This window comes from Cnephaeus nilssonii (assembly GCF_951640355.1).
Source record: "Cnephaeus nilssonii genome assembly, chromosome: 15".
In the NCBI taxonomy this organism is placed as follows: Eukaryota; Metazoa; Chordata; class Mammalia; order Chiroptera; family Vespertilionidae; genus Cnephaeus; species Cnephaeus nilssonii.
In genome coordinates, this window is record NC_137086.1 from 31582479 (window position 1) to 31600343 (window position 17865).

Consider the following 17865-nt stretch of genomic DNA (forward strand, 5'->3'; position numbering starts at 1 on the left):
TAATTCTGGTGTACGCGTGCGTGGAAAGGAAGGAGAGGAAGAGCCTTACCTGCAAGGTGCCTAGGAGAGCACGGAGGAGAACAAAGGCTCGTTCCTGTGTCCAGCGTGTTTCCTGAGCGTCAGGATGGGACCTGTAGAAAAGCAAGAAGGATCCTCGCTTGTCTTTTTGTCTTTGTCCCTAGGACTGACGGACACCAGAAGAGCCAAGGGGTAGAAGAGAGCTCGGAAAGGGCCAAATGTGTTCACTCTCAGTGCTTCGGCGGGGACTGATAGCAGAGCTCTCTATAGCAATTACTGTTTTCCGAGCGCCTTGCAATCAAGTCTATTAGTCACCCTTCACTGCCGCCACATGAGGCTAATTGATAGGCCTCTCCATTTCAGCGTTGAGGACAAGTGACTTGCTGAGGGTCAGGCAGCTTATGGAGCTCATTAGTCTCTGGGTCTTTTTTTCTCTTGAATAGGCAAAATACTTCTCACTTTCTTTTTAAGACATCTCTAGGCAGCCTTAACTTTTTTTTTTTTTTTTAAACTGGTTAGCCTGGTTGTTTTCCAGGATGATACTATTGCAAATTTTCTAATTTTAAAAAAGTTCCAGTTTAAAAATCTGCCTTTCCTAAAGTTTTACAATGTCACTTTTCAGAATTTCTTAGTCAGCTTTTTAGAAAATTTCAGCTGTGCATTTTAAAGTTTAGTTTGATCCTTTGTTTGGGTAATGCACTCAGAATACTGGCCCTGCTATTACTCTTAAGTCCTTCACCCAGAAACTTCAGGAAAGTGAAAATTTTTAACTGGGCAGATTTGGTTTGTGCCATTAGCTGTGGTCAAAGTTTACGGAGGGACTAGGTAAAGCCATTTTGAATTTCAGTTATATATGCGATCTTTCATCCCCAGAATCTAGGCTAGGCAAAAGCAGTGACCTCGCTATTTGAAATGAAAAAGTTTTACATTTATCGTTAGATTGGTACAGGGATATTCATTCCATGGGAAGTGATCCGTGGGCCTCCACTGCTTTTCTTAGTCACCAAAGCAACCTTAACAAATATGGAACGGGAGGAGGAAGTCTTGGCCATTCACTTACTACTTTTTCCCTCAAATACTTTTTTGTGTCTCTTATGTACAGATACTGTTTTAGACAATAGCTCTATAGCCTTGAATAAGAAATTTATGCAGCTTACATTTGAGGATGTGGATCATTATTTTAAAAAAGCAAAAATATGTAATGCCTGGGAGTGATCATCACTATGAAGAAAACAACAGCAGGGTTCAAAATTGGAGTGACTGGAGTGACAGGGCCTTTTACATGGAGTTAGAACCCTCCCCCACCCTGAGGAAGTGACCTCTGCGGGGACCTGAGGGAAGAAAGCAATGTGGCTAGAAAAGGGTATTTCAGGCAGCAAGAACAGCAAGGACAAAGCTTTAGGTAGGAACAAACTAGTCATGTTTGAGGAAACAGGAGTAAGACGGCTAGTGTGACTGGAACAGCGTGAGAAGGAGAGTAACCGGAGATGAAGTCAGACACACAGGCAGGGAACAGGCCCTGTGGGCTCGCTGACCAAGGTCAGGTGTTGGGATTTGGGTCTGACTTGATGGAAAGCCATAGGAGGAACGGGGCCAGGTTATGGTATCCTCTGTTAACATTGCAAAGGTCGCCATCAACGCTGGTTAGAGAAGACGGACACAGTGCGAGAGCAGGGACAGAGGGACACTCGTTAGGGGGCTAGCGTGGTTGACTCAGGGCTGACCGTGGCTGGAACTAAGGGGTCGGGTGGAGATGGTGAGGAGGCACTGGCTTCACAATACAGAAGTGGAGCCCGGAGTGCTCTGTGGCAGGCTGGGTGGGGGATACACGGGAAAGGGACCCCGTGGGGCTTCATAAGGTGGGCACCGAGGAACTGGAGGAACTGTTCGCGTAGACTATGCAGTGCATGGCAGCCCAGGGGTGGTTCCGTGAGGTGGCTCTAGGAAGAACGAAGGGTGACTCTTTGGATTTTGAGCTAAGCAACTGGATGATAGGTGGTGCTGTGTGCTGAGACTAGGAAGACTGGGAGAACAGCTTAGGGGGTGCAGGGGAATCGAGCTGTTTGGGGCATGGTAAATGGGAGGTGTTGGCCGTCTCTGAGGAGATGTTACATACAGCGTTAGATAGGTACATCTGGACCTCAGAGGAGCGTTCAGGGTTAGAGGTACAATTGTGGAAGAATAAGTGGCTAATGGACTGAATTGGGACTTCCGGTGCGAATGTTGAGAAAAAGAAGAGGCTTGTGGACTGTGCCCTGGGAAACTGAGATTTAAAGATGGGGAAGGAGTGCAATGCCAGCGGAAAGGAGCGGCGCCTTTAACATTTTAATCTTTCATATGTTATGGATGAGTTTTGAACTTCCTTTCTATGCTAATTCTACAAAGTTGTTTTATATTTTAACTCTCTAGTAGGGCCTAGACATACCTTGGTGAGCATTATTTACTAAATGAGCATATATAAGTTTGAATCTGAAAATCGTGTTTTCCATCATAAATTGTTTGTTAGTGACTTAAACCTACTTTTAAGTCACTGTCTTCCTTCCTTCCTAGTAAGAGCTGTTTGTGAAAACAGCTCATGCTTTCCCCCTGCTTCCTGTGCGCTCTGTTCTCACTAACGGGAGATTCCGTTTCTCCCGCTGGTGACTGTCGTGCTCCCGCTGCCCACGTCATGTTGGCCACGGGTGTTTTCATAAACTGTCCAGTGCAGGATCATTGTGCACGCTCCAAGATACAGCTCCAGCAAATGGCCTAGGAAGTGCAGTCCGACAAGCGGCTGTACTTACTTGTACTATCAACACGTCTCCCCGGGAGGTGGCTGCCCTTGTATGAAGCTGACTCTGTCCCCCTGTCCACCCCTCTCTCATCTCCACCTTCCTATTTTGTGGGGGAGCTGTGTGTACTGGAAGAGTCCTTGATGAAACTGAAGGCCCTGCCTTGTGCTCAAGCCAGGGCAGCAACCACCACCTCACCGGGTAGCATTTCGTAGTCAACTTGGCAAGCATTGACCTTACGTGGCGGTTTAGTCCCAAGGGTGCAAGCTCTGTGCGTGTCTTCCACTGGGCTCTGAGGGAGAGCGGAGGCACTCAACACAAGCACGGATCGGCTCTGCTCTGCAATGCGAATGCAGTGTTTGTTAGCAGGACTTTTTTGCTTTTGTGTCTACACTGGCAATTCAGTTCTGTGCCTTCTTAGTCCTACCCTCCCCCCCCCCCCCCCCGCCCCTTCCCCTCATCTCCCTTTTTTATAAGCCCAAGACCTAAAAGTATGCACATATGCGGTAAACTTGAACTACTGATTGTCAACCTGATGAAGCCATTTAGATGTACCCTTCCTTTTCCTCTGCACATTTTAGTGCTCCTCACTGGGAGTTGGGTGGTTAATAGGAGGCTAGAATTAAGCACATAAGCTCATTACTAGAGGCAGAAAGTGCGCACATCCGATTGTCCCATTTCCTAGCTATTGTTCAGCAGCTATTGTTCACAGGCCCTCACTGTGCTTTGCCTGCTGTCACTCTGGCTGCAGAGACGCAGGGTGTTTGCCGCCCTCGCCCTCTCAGGATATTAATTCTCTCCTTCCTGGGGCTGGCCCTCTCTAATTCCTGTAAAAAGGCTAATCTCTAATTACTGTCTTTTTTTTTTCTTGGAACTATATATATATCTTCAAGCTTTACCTGCCCGCACTGATATTACAAAATTACTTTCCTTCCAAGAACATTATATTGCTTGATCAGATGATATTTTCATCATGGCATGAGGGTAAAGTTATCACAATTGAAATAGTTGGCACTCTTATGCGTCAGAAGAAACCCAGTTGTGTGGCTAGCCATGAAAAAAAAAAGATGATTTGGGGCTTCATACATTGTTAATTCCCTCTTTGATCTTGATTTTAAAATCTGATGAAAGAGTTAGATATATTACTTTTCCTGGCACTTCCGACCCTGGTCAATAACATGACCATTTAGCTGGTACCCAGCCAGAAAGCTGGGAGCCATTCTGGATTCCTCTTTCAACCTCATTGCCTACATTCAGATAAACATTAGGGCTCATCCTGTCTTTTAATCCATCAATATCCTTTTCATTCTTTCTGCTGTTGTTCAGTGTATGCCATGAGTAATCATTTTTCACTTGAACTTCTTTGTTAATACCCTAATTGGACTTCATCTCAGCTAGTCTTGTCCCATCCAAATTATTCTCCACATTGCTAGAGTGATCTATAAAACAGAAATCGGGTCTTGCCACTGCTCATGCCTCAGTATAAAATGAATTTCAAAGCCCTCTGATGATGTAGAAGGGTCTTTGTGATCTGACTTCTGCCTTTCATGTCAGCCTCTGTCCTGCTCCGCTTGTCCCTCACATCCTAGGCTCAAGTCCCTCTGAATTGCTTCCATCTCCCTGAACAAGACAACTGTCTACAACCCAGGTTCTCTGAATGGAAGCTCCTTACCACCTCTACTGTGAATCCACAGGCCTCAACCTTAGCTGTTACTTGGCATCATGAATGAGGAGTGAGTGAATAAATATTGCCTTCTGATTTCCTTAGCTGGTAACATCTGGATACTTATGGTTGGCCTACCCTTAATGAAGCTGAGAATTATATCCCTTTTAATATATATATATATATATATATATATATATATATATATATATTTCACCATTTGATGTTTGCCATTACATAATGATTTGGATGGGATTCAGCATATACTTTGGATGTCCCAGTGATAAAGTCTATTTCTGCTTTTGGTCTATACCATCTCTAGTGATCGTTTTAGTTACTGTTGTAACATATTTAACATACAGCTTTAGAAATAGATGGAAGTGATTCAAGATTTTCAGGGTAGATTTATTTTACTAGAATAATGGTAACTGGCTAATGAGAGGGGGACATGGTGAGGATTTAAGTTAATTTGTGTGGACTTGCCAAAAATGGATCCTCACAAAAATGTCAGTGTCACATATTTGAGGCCATTTTAGTGCTCTAGAAGTGTGTTTTAGTTACTTGACAAATAGTTGGGAACCTACTAATTACCAAGTCTATAGGCACACAAGTGAAGCATTTATACAACTATTTTTGTCACCATTGGTTTTGATAATCCGTTGACATGTTAACTTTATTGAGCAGATGGGGTGCTAGTCATCCTGATTACAGAGATAGTAAGTCAGGTGCAATGACCTTGAGGAGCTCCACAATATATATAATATTACTGCAAGATGTGAGAGGGCTTAGAGCTGTGTTATGAAAGGGTCTTGTCAGCTCCCGTAAGGTGAGTGGTCGAGGTGACTACACCCATCTGTTAAATAATGAAAAGTAAAGTTTACGTGATCCTGACTCACTCCTCAGCGGAACCGTGAGCAAAGTGAGTTCTTGAGACACCTACTCCAGGACGAGAGAGAGAGACTATGCACATTGAATGAGCAGAGCCAGAGGTAAGACAGTGACTTCCTGGATCACACTATAGGGGATAAGAAAAGCACGGGGCCCAGAAAAGTCTCACTGGAACCCAAATCCAAAGAGAAGAAAGAACAGGAAGTAGACTGTTCTCTTGATGAAATAACTGGAGCCCTATTGTATTTCATTTATGTCATGACTCACAGTATTTCAAAGTGAGCTGTCAATAACTTTCAACATATTCCTTAGGCTACTTTGTAATATCCCAAGTTTCAAAATCCTTGGGATGTTGTTACAGATGCAGCGTTTTGTAAGTGTCACCGCCACACCACGCTGATGTGCTGGAGTGGAGCAGTGACTAACACACTGTCCTCTGATCCTCCCAAGACCCTGGGCCACTCCAACCATCTTTCCAGCATGCCCTGGTCTCCTTGAAGGCCCTGGGGCTGCATGATGAGCACACTGAACAGGAGGAGACCTTTAGGGCCTAAACAAAAATAAAGAAATCATTATGTAGTGCAAATTATTGAGAATAGTAGCAGGCCCACAGTTAGTGTCTTGATGGGTATTAACACGTAGTGGGAGCTCATATTAGCTAGCCTTAATAATCTTTTAATTGACTGCATTGAGGAGAGACCTAACATGTAACAGGAGCTTAGCAATTGAGAGCTGTTTTGACTAAGATACGATCTCAGGAGTCTTCCACCCACTGAGGAGACAAACATGTGACAGACTGCAGCCCTTAGCCTCCTGTGAAGGAGAGAATGGCCACTGTTCGGATCCAGATTTCTGTCTCTCTGGTGTGCCTCTGCCTGTCACACAATGCTCTCCCCTGCTCTGGGCTGTTGTTTCATGGGTCAGGGCCCTCATTTCTATTTCCTGGCAATTTTATTCTTTCCTGGTGTGTCTGCCTAAAGTTAAGTGCAGAATCTTTACCTGTTGTGTTGCTGAGAAAGCTTTATTTTCCTTCCGTAATTTCCGCAAACCACCTTCTGCCAATTTTATTCTCTGTGGGATGGTGTCTGGGTTTTCATGGGGGCAGCGTGCTGGATCTCTCCACTCGGAGAGCAATCTGTTCTTTGGACCACTGCCCTGTACCTGCCCGCTTTGTATGCTGGTTCTGCTCGCATTGTTGCGGTAGGATGTTTTGGGTATTTTTAAATTCTATTCCTTTTGTTAAAAAGAGTAATTTCCTATTCGGAGGTGGAAAAGATGGATGTCTTTATACTTAGACCACATGAGGGCCGAAGCTGAAGAGAGAAAACTCTGAAATCGCTGCTAAGTGCTCCGAATCATGTGGGTGACTTGTCCTCATTTGCCAAATCTGCTCCAGAGCCATCAACAGAAACTTTGCTTTGCAGTTTTCCAACATCAGGCTTTTCCAGCTTCAGCACCAGTGCCATTAGGGCCTGGGTAACTCCTTGTGTGGACTGTCCTGTGCTGCCAGGTGGGCAGCAACATCCTTAGCCTCTCTACCCACTAAATGCCCATAGAAACCCCACGGTGACAATTAAAAATGTCCCCCCGGGGGGGCCAAATCACCCCGAGAACTGCTGCTCAAATAATAAACATCTGGAAATAAATTGACAAGTTGGTTATAAAATGTGTAGCAAAAGCATTCATGATGACAGCAAATACTTACAGAGCAGCAATTTTCAGCTGGTGTGCTGCAGAAATTTTGAAAACATGCAATACCTGACCTTTTCCCCCTTAGATTGTCAACTAAAAATATGACAACAGCCAACACCTGATTATACCTATTTTTCTTTTGATCGGATCGGCAAAAAATATTTTTGTGTGTGTGTGTGTGCCACAGAATTTTAGTAATTAGTTTATGTGTGCCGTGAGAGTAAAAGGGTTGAACATCATTGTTATAGCGTGCTTAATGTGGGCTAGGCACTGTTGTAAGAGCACTTTTCATATACCTAGCCTCACTCAGAGGTAGTAGTATTATACCATCTTACCCACATTTTACAGATGAGGAAACTGAGGCACAGAGAGATCATGTCCTTGCTAAGTGGCAGATCAAGAATCTGAACCTAGGCAGTGTGGCTGACCCTGGAGTCAATGAGCTGGACTTACTGTGCTGCCCTCTCAGCAAACCTTGGAATAGATACCCACCTCACATAGCATGGGGTGTTACCTCTCGTGGGTGCTTAGCAACAATGATTTTAATGAATGATTATCTACAAATCCAGGAAATTATTTAATGTGTTAAGTCAGTATTGAGTAAATTCAGACTCTTTAATTAAATAAAAACTAAACTTTTCTTTGACTACAATCAACTATTCTCTATCAGAGCAAAGCAGAGAGTCTGTTAGCATTGCTAAGCCCATTTGCAGGAATCTTTTGGAAGAAGTCTGTCAAGGTGACCTTTCAAGTCTCTCGTCTGGGCTTGGGTTTATGTGGTATTGCCGTTCTGCAAATGTCAGAGTGTAGATTGGTAAAATGGAACAAAATATTATTTGCCTGATGAGAATACACAACCATCCACTCTTGCCCTATGATAAGGAAATACTGAATTCCTCCTCTCTCTTAAACTAGGTATGTGTTCTGATGAGGTATAGTTTGACCTACCTTCAGGGCTTATAAAAAATTAAACATCTTTAACTAACAGGAAACCACTTTAGTCGATCAATTTTCAGACTTACATAGTTGGCTTCCTATAATAGATAAGAGGGCTGGGCTCTAAAGTTTCTTACAAGTGCACTTGTCTGATCTATATCGAAATGGGAAGCCTGCATTTTATATAATAAAATGTAAAGACAGTACCATTATTCTTGTTAGAAGATTTTTTTTAATGTGTACTCTGTAAGGCAAAAGAATGGAAACTTCCAAAGTATTAATCAAAACAATGTTACTAAAATAGCCAGAAGACAACTTATTCACAATAGCTTCATCTTATCAGTTCTCTTAAAATTCATATTGTGTATTGTAATTATTTTTTGCTGCGAGACTATAAGTAATACATTTTCTTTTTAAAAATTGAATGGTTCCATTTTTTCTTAATTCTTAAGAAGTTAGTGATTTTAAGGACAATATTAGAATGTCCTAAATCTCACTTTTCGTGGAAGACTTTCCAGAAATGTTGTGTTACAAGGGCTAGCAGAACCAAACATGGATCCTTTTCAGTGGTACGAAGGGATAACTCTTGTTCCCTCATCCAGGCTGTTTGCTCACACCACAGAATTCATGGTTTCTGTAATGAGTACTTGCCTCCGGGTAAGTAACCTGTCATTTACCTCCCACACAGTCTTGATGCAGAGCGTTACTTTGCTATTGTCCTTTAGGATGGACTGTCCTGATACCTACAATAATTCGTTGATTACTTTACCTGAATAGAAAGTGGCTAATGAGTACTCAGATTTCTATGGACTGGTAGGGTTATTCAGGTATTCTTTTTCATAAATGTAGAATTTTTAAAAACTGCAGAAAACAAAGCTAAGCAAAATGGGATTTACTCAGAAAATAGAAAGTGACTTTCTTAAGGTTGTTTGAAATGGTTCTCCCAATTGATGGCCAGCATCTGGGTTTCCACCGTTTTGAGTTCCAAAGTTGCCAACAACAATTCCAACCACAGAGTTACAGGAGGCTTAGTATGTTTTTATGAAGCTGTCTTCAGAAAATAGTGCGATTGATAATTGTAGAGCTTGCAAAGAGCTAAGCCTTCATTAGTACATAAGTACCATTCACTCAAGTATAGTTTACTTGAAGGTCAAAAATGATGGCTGGTCCAGGACAGACTTTTCCAAGACCAGAATTTTAAAAAACAAACAAAAATTATGTTGCCCACATGAGTAGAAAGTCAATACTCCTGATTCCAAAAGAGTACCTTTTCCTTTAAAATAGTTATATCACCAAGTAGTTTATTCTTTCACAAAAATATGGCCCATGTATATTGCCCCCACTTAGGAGATTAATAATACTATGCACTCTACATATAATGTTTAAAAAGAACCTTTTATATAAGATCCTGAGGAAAGTATATTTCATATTTTATCTGCTCTCTGAAAGTGGGAAAATATTGTACACTGTCTACATAGTAACTGAATGGCTGTAACTGAATGGCTGTTCTTTCCAGCTGCTTCTAAATGGTTATAGAGGTTACCTTAGATTTCATGTTAAGATAAATTTTGTTGCAATGGAGAGGCATTGGGATTCAGTCTTACTATACATTGGGGCATATGACAACAGGAATTCTTACTATACATTGGGGCATATGACAACAGGAATTCTTAAGTTTTACCCAGTTGTTGAATCAGAAAAACCTAAGGTCTGAGAGATGTGGAAGTCACGGAGAGAACCAAATCCTGAATCGAGAACTCTTTTGTAAAATACTGCATTACGCATAAGAATTGTCTCAGAAATCGAACTATGCCAGTTGGGTTGGGAGGTGAATTTTAAGCCATCAATCATATTATAAATTACTGGATTTAATTCTTTTGATGGTAAAAATAAAGTACACACTGACATATGAAATTATTACAAAAGAGCCATGTTCAAATCAGTGTTGCTCTGTTGAAATGATTATTATGGTTCAAGTGCAAATATGTAATTTTCTCTTATGTGAGGAATATGTGTGGCTTAATAGACAACTGCTACTATTTCATAGATTCTGGAAAGAGTGTGTGAGTAACAACTACTGATCATCATTGCTACTCCTTTCTTTATTCTGCCTCCAAAAGTTAGAGAAGAGTGAAAATTAGACCAGTACTATCACAGTAGAGCACCTACTTCTGGGAAAATGGATTGATGAGAACTAAAAAATTGTTTGTTTGTTTTTTTTTGTCTCCTAAAATTAAACATGTAGACACTGGAATCTGGGGACTATTTTGTGAATTTTCCGTATTTTATTTTTAAAATGTTGCTATTCTTTCGGACATAGCATTCTTAGTTGAAGGTTTTAGTGAAAGTTGGCAGGAAGGAGAAAGTATGTTCAAATAAGTTCATTTTGGTTCTGATCATTTTTAGTAGAATTACAGTCTGGCCATGGAAAAAACTGGGATTTAGGGATATTTTTTAATTTTTATTTTAGTTACGTGATATCTCTAGTTCGAACTAGTACAGAAGTTTAGGGATCAGCTTGATTATTTGACATTTTGACAATTATGAAGATGTCCCAGGTAAAACAGTTACTGTGATGCAATAGTGACCCCTTCACTCATACGTACAGGGTGTAGCACAAGTGGGTTTATAGTTGAGAATACATGGAAGTTTATTCTTGTATTAATTACTGTATTTTCTATACAGACAACTGTAGACCCACTATTGCCCCACCCTGCATTTTTTTAAATGTGCAGGAAGTTTTTTTTTGGAATTAGATGCAGCATCAGTTTTTGAGTATTGTTAAATATATCCACCCAACTTGTGTTTCTTAACAAAAGGGCATCATGCTCCCAAATGCGTTTCAAATAATTTCTGCTAAGTCCTGAAGTTACACTGCTTTACATACTTGGAAGACTTATGGTACTTCTGTTTCTCACAAGTAAAACCCACAAAATAAACTTGTCTATGTAGCTTCAATTTTTTAATTTTAGCATTACCATCTACCACTTTTTGATACTTTGAGAATTAGTTAAAACTTTGCCAAAATCTATTTTAAAAATCAGTATTCGCTCTAATACACAGACTTCAGTTTATGTTCACTTTTTCCCCTGGTCACAGGTGCATGTTACAGCTTGCCATTGTGGTCATTGTGGTGCATTTCATTACGCTTCTTGTTCTATCTGCTTTCTTGAGACTTGGGAAACGGTATTTTTCTGAGTGATTGTACTATATTGTTCCAAATATAAGGCCACCCAGAATAGAAGGCAACCTCCAGCTAGAAACAGCTCAAATATGGAGAAAGGCTGGGGGCCCAGAGCCCAGCGGGTCTTGCAGTGGTGGCAAGGGTGCCGAGGAATAGGACGCTGCCTGCCCGCTCTCCCGGTGAGTGAAGACAAGCCGGCTGCTGCATTTGCTTGTGTGTAACCCAGGTGGCTTGTGCTGCTCGAGGGAAGTTATGCTGGGGGTAGAGAACAGTCTGTGTACATGAAAGAAAGCTGCTGTGGGTGTAAATCTGGGGAGGGACGTTGGGAGTAGTCTTTCATCTCCTACACAGTCTTCTCTAGGGTTTTCCCCCTGAACTTGAGGGTGAAAGTTGAGTGACTGGAGAACAAAGGTAGCCTGCACCTTCATGAAAAGGTGTTGAAGAGTTCAGTGGCCATGAAAATGAATTGTTAGACACTGTCAGATGGCTGTTGACCAGCCCAGGAAATTATTCCCTGCCCTTTCCAGTTGACTGCGGCCCGGGAGACAGTGGTGCACTATGGGATCACATGGACCTTGGAAACAAGCCTCCCTGAAATTGGGAGTCACCTGTCTAATTTCATTAAGGTTTTCCTCTCTTTAAATTCCTTGTCTCCTGAGCCAGCCATGTTACAACTTAAATGGGCTCAATCTTATTAAAATATGTTTCACTCAGTAGCACGTTTAAAAAAATACTTTAGTGAAAACATATTAGTCAACTATGTATTGACAACCTAGATAATTCTCCAAATTTTGGTCTCATTCTACTGAGCACATATAAATTTGTCCTTTTATTTTATGGGAACTAAATGTGATAGAATGAGTTGCTTGATTCTGTTACAATCTAGAAACCTGTTTAGCACCTGTTGGTGTACAACTTTACCAGGCACTTGGCTACCTTTGTGGCTTCACAAAAACCATCTGACCATGAATCTTGATCCTCCCTGTGATTATTAGTCCATGGCTTACAAAGTGGATTTGAACTTTAATCCCCCAATTATACATTTCCCCCTACTGTAGCCTTTATTATTACGATCCTATTATTTAAAGAAACTTCTTTAATAAGATATTTGTATTTCTGAATAGATAAGGGTAGAACAGGACTCTCCTTAAGTTTAAACAATGCTAAATTATCTAGAGCCGTGGTCGGCAAACTAAGGCTCGCGAGCCACATGCGGCTCTTTGGCCCCTTGAGTGTGGCTCTTCCACAAAATACCACGGCCTGGGCGAGTCTATTTTGAAGAAGTGGCGTTAGAAGAAGTTTAAAAAATTTGTCTCTCAAAAGAAATTTCAATCGTTGAACTGTTGATATTTGGCTCTGTTGACTAATGAGTTTGCCGACCACTGATCTAGAGGATTTGGTTAAGGGAAGATCCTTATCACTGATTTTAGAAATTTTCTTAAACTAAAATGGCCTGAAAGATGGAGGTCCCATTCCAAAGCAAAAGCATGCAAGGATTGATATACCTCCCAGTTTGCCAGGTCTGGGAAGGGAACCTTCGAAAGAGAAGGACTGGGAGGAGGGTAGCCCAGCGGGGGAAGGAGTATTGCCAGCCAAGTCAGATTGCCAGTCAGAAGACAGACAAAACTGCCGTGGTGGGTCCTGAATGAGAGGTTTGACGTGAACTCAGCGTAACCTCAGAGGCCTTTTCACATGAGTTCCTGAGCGTGGTGATAGCAGGGAAGGAGAATGGTAGAGGACTAGAGCGTCCTTTGTAATTCCTTTGTTTTGGGAACATTTGATGTCTTCAGAAGAGGAGGACGTCCAAAATGTGGTGGTGGAGTTGGAGGGAGGGTGTGCCCACTGAGCCAACTTCAAATAGTTTCCCTTTTATTATTTGTATCGGGTACTATGTCTGATTTGGTATGAATTACAAATATAGGAAAACATACCTTATAAATATTTTTTTCCCCGGAGAGGGTTGGGACTGTTCTAATTGGTTGCCCTGTGTCATCACCTGCTATTAGTCATTAGTAGCAATGAAGGACAGAAACTGGAGAGGTCACCTAAATGTCACACTCTGTGGCTGTTCCTCCCTGTTGGCTAGAGAGGGTTGGGCAGGACCTGATGTGTTTCCATAACTCTGAGCAAGGAAAAGCACACGGTCTCCGTGGGCTTGTGAGGATAGCCTTCAAGGACATAAGCAGCAACAGCGACAGGGAGGAGAGACCATATTCCAAATTGCATGCATAATAATTTTTGTAAAAATCAACGGGAAGTGTCAATGTCTTTAAAAATAGCATGGTTTGCATAAAGCCCAAACCTAAGACAGGCTGCACTCAGCTTTCCCTTCCCATCCCTGAAATGCACAACATAAAAGCTCTTAGAGACGCTGGAAAAGAAAAGTTCCAAACCACACATGATGCTCCTTTTCCAGGGATTAGATTCATGGGATCCAAGAGAAACAGAGCAGTTATTAGTCTATTAGGCATGAAAAAAATCTCTAGGTTTGTGGGACAGACATTAAAATCTCTCAGGCCCTCTGAGTGTCATGATCACCATACACAGGTGAAATTCCCATTCGCCTGCTTTTTGTGGGAGTTTAGATAACTACTACTCTTTTTCTTCCCTGGTCCTTTAGTCTTTCTGCAAGCACTCCCTAGAAAAAGTCGGTTTGATTTCCCCCCAGTTCCTATATGGGTGACGGGGACTCTCACAGGCCAAATCAATCATGGCAGGTTCTGATTCCTCAACAACTAAGTTGCGGAGTCACTGAACTACAAATATGTAATCTGATCCATTTTGTTTTTCATATCCAAAAAGACCAGAAAATAAGAGGATTTTTTTTTTTCTGAAAGTAAATACTGAATTTGGTTAAATCTCTTTGGAATATGTTCCACTACAGGTCTTTCCTCAAAGAAGTGTTTTATAAGAGAGAGAGTTTTATAAGAATGTGATGTGTCTGCATTTTCTGAGACATATGGAATGAGGCACTTGTCTTGCTGAATGAGCATGTTAACTCAGCTGCAGAGTAACTCACAAATTCCCTACACTTGAGTATGTTTAGGTTTCAAAAAATCATTATTGAAATGCTTAATGGTCATTCCTTAGGGGGCTTTGCTCTCTTTGGTAAATTAGAAATGACATCTGGACATGCGTAGAGATGGTTCTTGGTTAACTTTTCTTGCTGGTCAAGCAGCAAGTACATTGCAATTAACAGGTGGACAGTATTGTAGGACAGTCTCGGGGAAAAAAAAATTAACAAAATGGCTGTTTCTCATTTGGCAGTGAAATTGAATGACATCTGTGCAGTTATAAACGACTTTTGTTTTAATAACAAAGTTGTTGATTTTCTACTAAGGGTTCTTTTAGGTTGTCATCAGGGGCTGATGGGAATAACAGTTCACCCAACTCTCCAGCTAGCTTCAGTGGACATACCACACCTTCTCAGCAGCCTGAACCCGTGGTACATTCTCTTAAGGTAACCAACTGTGTACAACCATTTATCAAGAAAATCAGTTGTGTTGTGGTTTGTTTGCTGTAGTCTAGTAGTCCTCACAGTCTTGTTTTAACCATATATACTTCATTTTTTACCCCTAATGGTGTAACATTATCTTAAGTTTTGAACTATGATTTTAATTTTTTAACTAACAATGGGTTTGAGTACTTATGGTTGAATCTCTAGTGTTATTTTGTTTTGAGTAATGTGATTCATTATCTGCATCGAGTTGAATTTGAAGTCTGACGTGCATGTATATTCATTGTGTAAAATAACGTTACAGGTATTTTATGTGCAATGTTTGTAGCATGGGTGTCTTCAAATAGAGGGAGTTCATAGTGGGCCAAAGGAAGGAAGGATACCGTATTTTTCTTTCTTTATGCAAATGAAGCACATTGTGCAACTTACTAAAAGAAACTATTGAAACAAACAAAACCTACTCCCTCCTCCACTAAAAGAAATTAGGTCTTCAAACTCTAGTTAATGTTCCTTTATAGAATATTACAAAATACGTATGAGATCTTGCTCATAATGCTATTTTATTTTTGGCTTTTACTTCAAATTCTGTAACGGCTTCAAAAAAGACTTGGCTGACATTTGTCATTTAATTTTCTTTACCAATAACGAGCTTTCCAATAAGTACCATAAGTTAAGATTAATAAGCAAAATATTTCAGAATAGAAACAAATGCAATAAAAATTATCTTAAAATTGAGACAATTCCTTGAAAATTTCAGTTTCCAAGTATAAAGCGCTGTCCTTTAAATCAATAATCCCTAACATGTAGCCTGATGAAGTATTCTGAGCATGAAGCAGGTAGAGTGCTTCAGTCTGCCACATGAGTTTCACAATTTTTCTAAAATTGTTTTGGATTCGGAAGGACTTATCCACAGACTGAAGATGCATTTTTTTGGAGTGGGCCACATGTTTCCCTGGCATGCATAAAGCAAATAAATAGATGAGAACTTCAAAATAGTTATTTGGAGTTGATTTAGTTTTAGCAGATTTAACTCCCTCCTTGTATTTTACTGTCCCTTAGATCAGTGGTCGGCAAACTCATTAAATGTCAACAGAGCTGCAAACTGAGGCTCGCGAGCCGCAGTTTGCGGACCACTGCCTTAGATGAAGTGAGCTTGTGTCTCACAGGCATCAGTTGGCTGCTGATGAGAGAAGGAAGCAGAACCACGCTGGTGGCCAGTGGCAAGGCGCCTGGCATTTCCTGTGTTGGTTGGGATAACGCAAAGTGAGCAACTCATGGGAAGGCAGGCACAACAGAATGAGGCGGCCCTCCGTCTGGTGGGTGCTGGTTTATCGACTGGGGAACACTCGCTCTCTCCTTAGCATGAACAGCATGCTAACCGTGCTGTAACTTGAACATAAGCCAGGTTCTAGCTACCTGAAAAGCATTTTCGAGATGAAAAAAATGAGAGTGGCTTCAATCTTGTAGTGTTAGTGTCCGTACATACTCCCAAAGTAACACATTTTCCGATTGAAGGATGATTCAGCCTGCTGCCTTATTAAAGGGCAAGTGCAGTTTGAATCAGATCAGCTGAGTGGGTCGCACTGCATTCTTCCCCACATTTCTCACTTCAGCTGTGTTAGTGTGGCCGAAACGGAATGGGGCAGGCAGGGAAGAGCTCTTCAACTTTTTCTAAATCATTCTCTAATTTTCATATAAAATTTTACCTCTAGAGAGGAAGATATTATGTTATATTATAATCAGGACACGTAAGTCCTCACTGGGCAGCTGGCTAATACTGAGCAACTAAAGTACCTTTATTGGATAACTGGAGGCTTTGGAATATATAATATGTTCGCTTCCGTGGGTTCACTGTGTCTGAAATAGAAATATGTGCAAACACAGCCTACGGGAAATACATCCGAACACTATCTCAAAAACATGTAGTCACTCAACATTTTGTTTTTAAAAGCCACCGATCTAGAGCATATTTATAAGTTTTTTTCTGTTCTGAAAGGAATAATTAGGACTATGGCTCAGTTTCTCATCTTTTGATAGATTTCAAAAAAATTCTCTAGGATTTAATAATTGTGGTCATGGATGGGGGGAAGAGTTTGAAGGCGGTGTGAGAAATTAGCTCACTTAAAATAACACCACATTTTTCTTGTTTTTTAAAATTCATGCTAACTATTAATTGGAGCTTCACTTCATTTAGTAGAAATTAACTGATTTGAAGCACTCTTCTCTGAGGTGCATAATAAATCAAATTTGTAAGTAAATGAGCTTGTTCAAAGAGTTCCGTAAGTTTTCTATGAATATTCACTGAGCATAGTTAAGGATTTCCTCTGATGGATGTAAACTGACTCTAATTTGAGTTGAGTAAAAGGGTCAGGCTTTCATTCACTACTATCATCTGCTATGTTAAAGAAGCAATATCTACATATTAACAATGGCTAGAACTTTAGAGTTAACCAGAGAGTAGTTTGTAAATTAGATTCTTTATTGCAGCATGAACTCTAGTGAAAAATCCATGCAGTCACAGTATATATGAATTTAAAAGGAAGGCTCCCCTCCTGCTTAAGTCATTTATTTTGGCTCAACTGTTCACTGGTGCCAATTCGCAGGTGACACCTTTAGGTGTGGCCATTAGCACTGACCAGGAGGACAACAGAACAAGGAGTTTAGCAATGTCAGGGTGGATTCTATAGGAGCTCTTAGGAAAAGTAATTTTTTTATGCTACATTAATGCTTTGATTTATAAGCTGACAGAAGAAAAGAGCAAACTGCATTCAAAGTCCTCAAAGCCCAAGTTTTGTACTTTAGAAAGTATTGACATGAAGACTTTATAGACATTTTTAAAGGAATATTATTTCACGCTATTAAGCAGTAATTTTGAGAAATGGAATCTAAAATTGTTTAAAAGCATCTCATCCCCAGATACTTTGCTCTAATGAAAAATATTTGAAGTGTTGCTCAAATATTGTCACTATAAGGAGTCAGTGTTTCTCATTGCTAATATCAAAAGAACCATCCCCATATTCCTTTCCTAGCCACTAAGAATGCCCAAGCAAGAACTGTGAGGTCAGTAGTGTTAATATTAACAAAAATTCTTATGTACATAATGTACATATTCCTGGGTTCTGACCAGTTTCACCATCATCTTTTCTATAGGCCGTGTCTACATATCATTTGGACTGTCTGGTGTATAATTAATTATATTGCTCATTTTTACAATGGAGCAAGAATTATTGACTCTAAATCATTGACAGGTTATCTT

General features: G+C 40.7%; 1 protein-coding gene across 3 annotated transcripts in view; it reads left to right on the plus strand.

Moving 5' to 3' along the window:
• CCDC85A (coiled-coil domain containing 85A) overlaps positions 1-17865 on the plus strand; it is a 178122-nt gene that overhangs the window by 153828 nt on the left and 6429 nt on the right. Inside the window, exons 4-5 of one of the 3 annotated variants that reach the window (XM_079791548.1) lie at positions 11197-11331; positions 14493-14612. The exons of the other annotated variants lie outside the window; for them this stretch is intronic. Coding sequence (XP_079647674.1) covers positions 11197-11331; positions 14493-14612 — 255 coding nt within the window. The remainder of the gene's footprint in view (positions 1-11196; positions 11332-14492; positions 14613-17865) is intronic. 3 annotated transcript variants of the gene reach the window in all.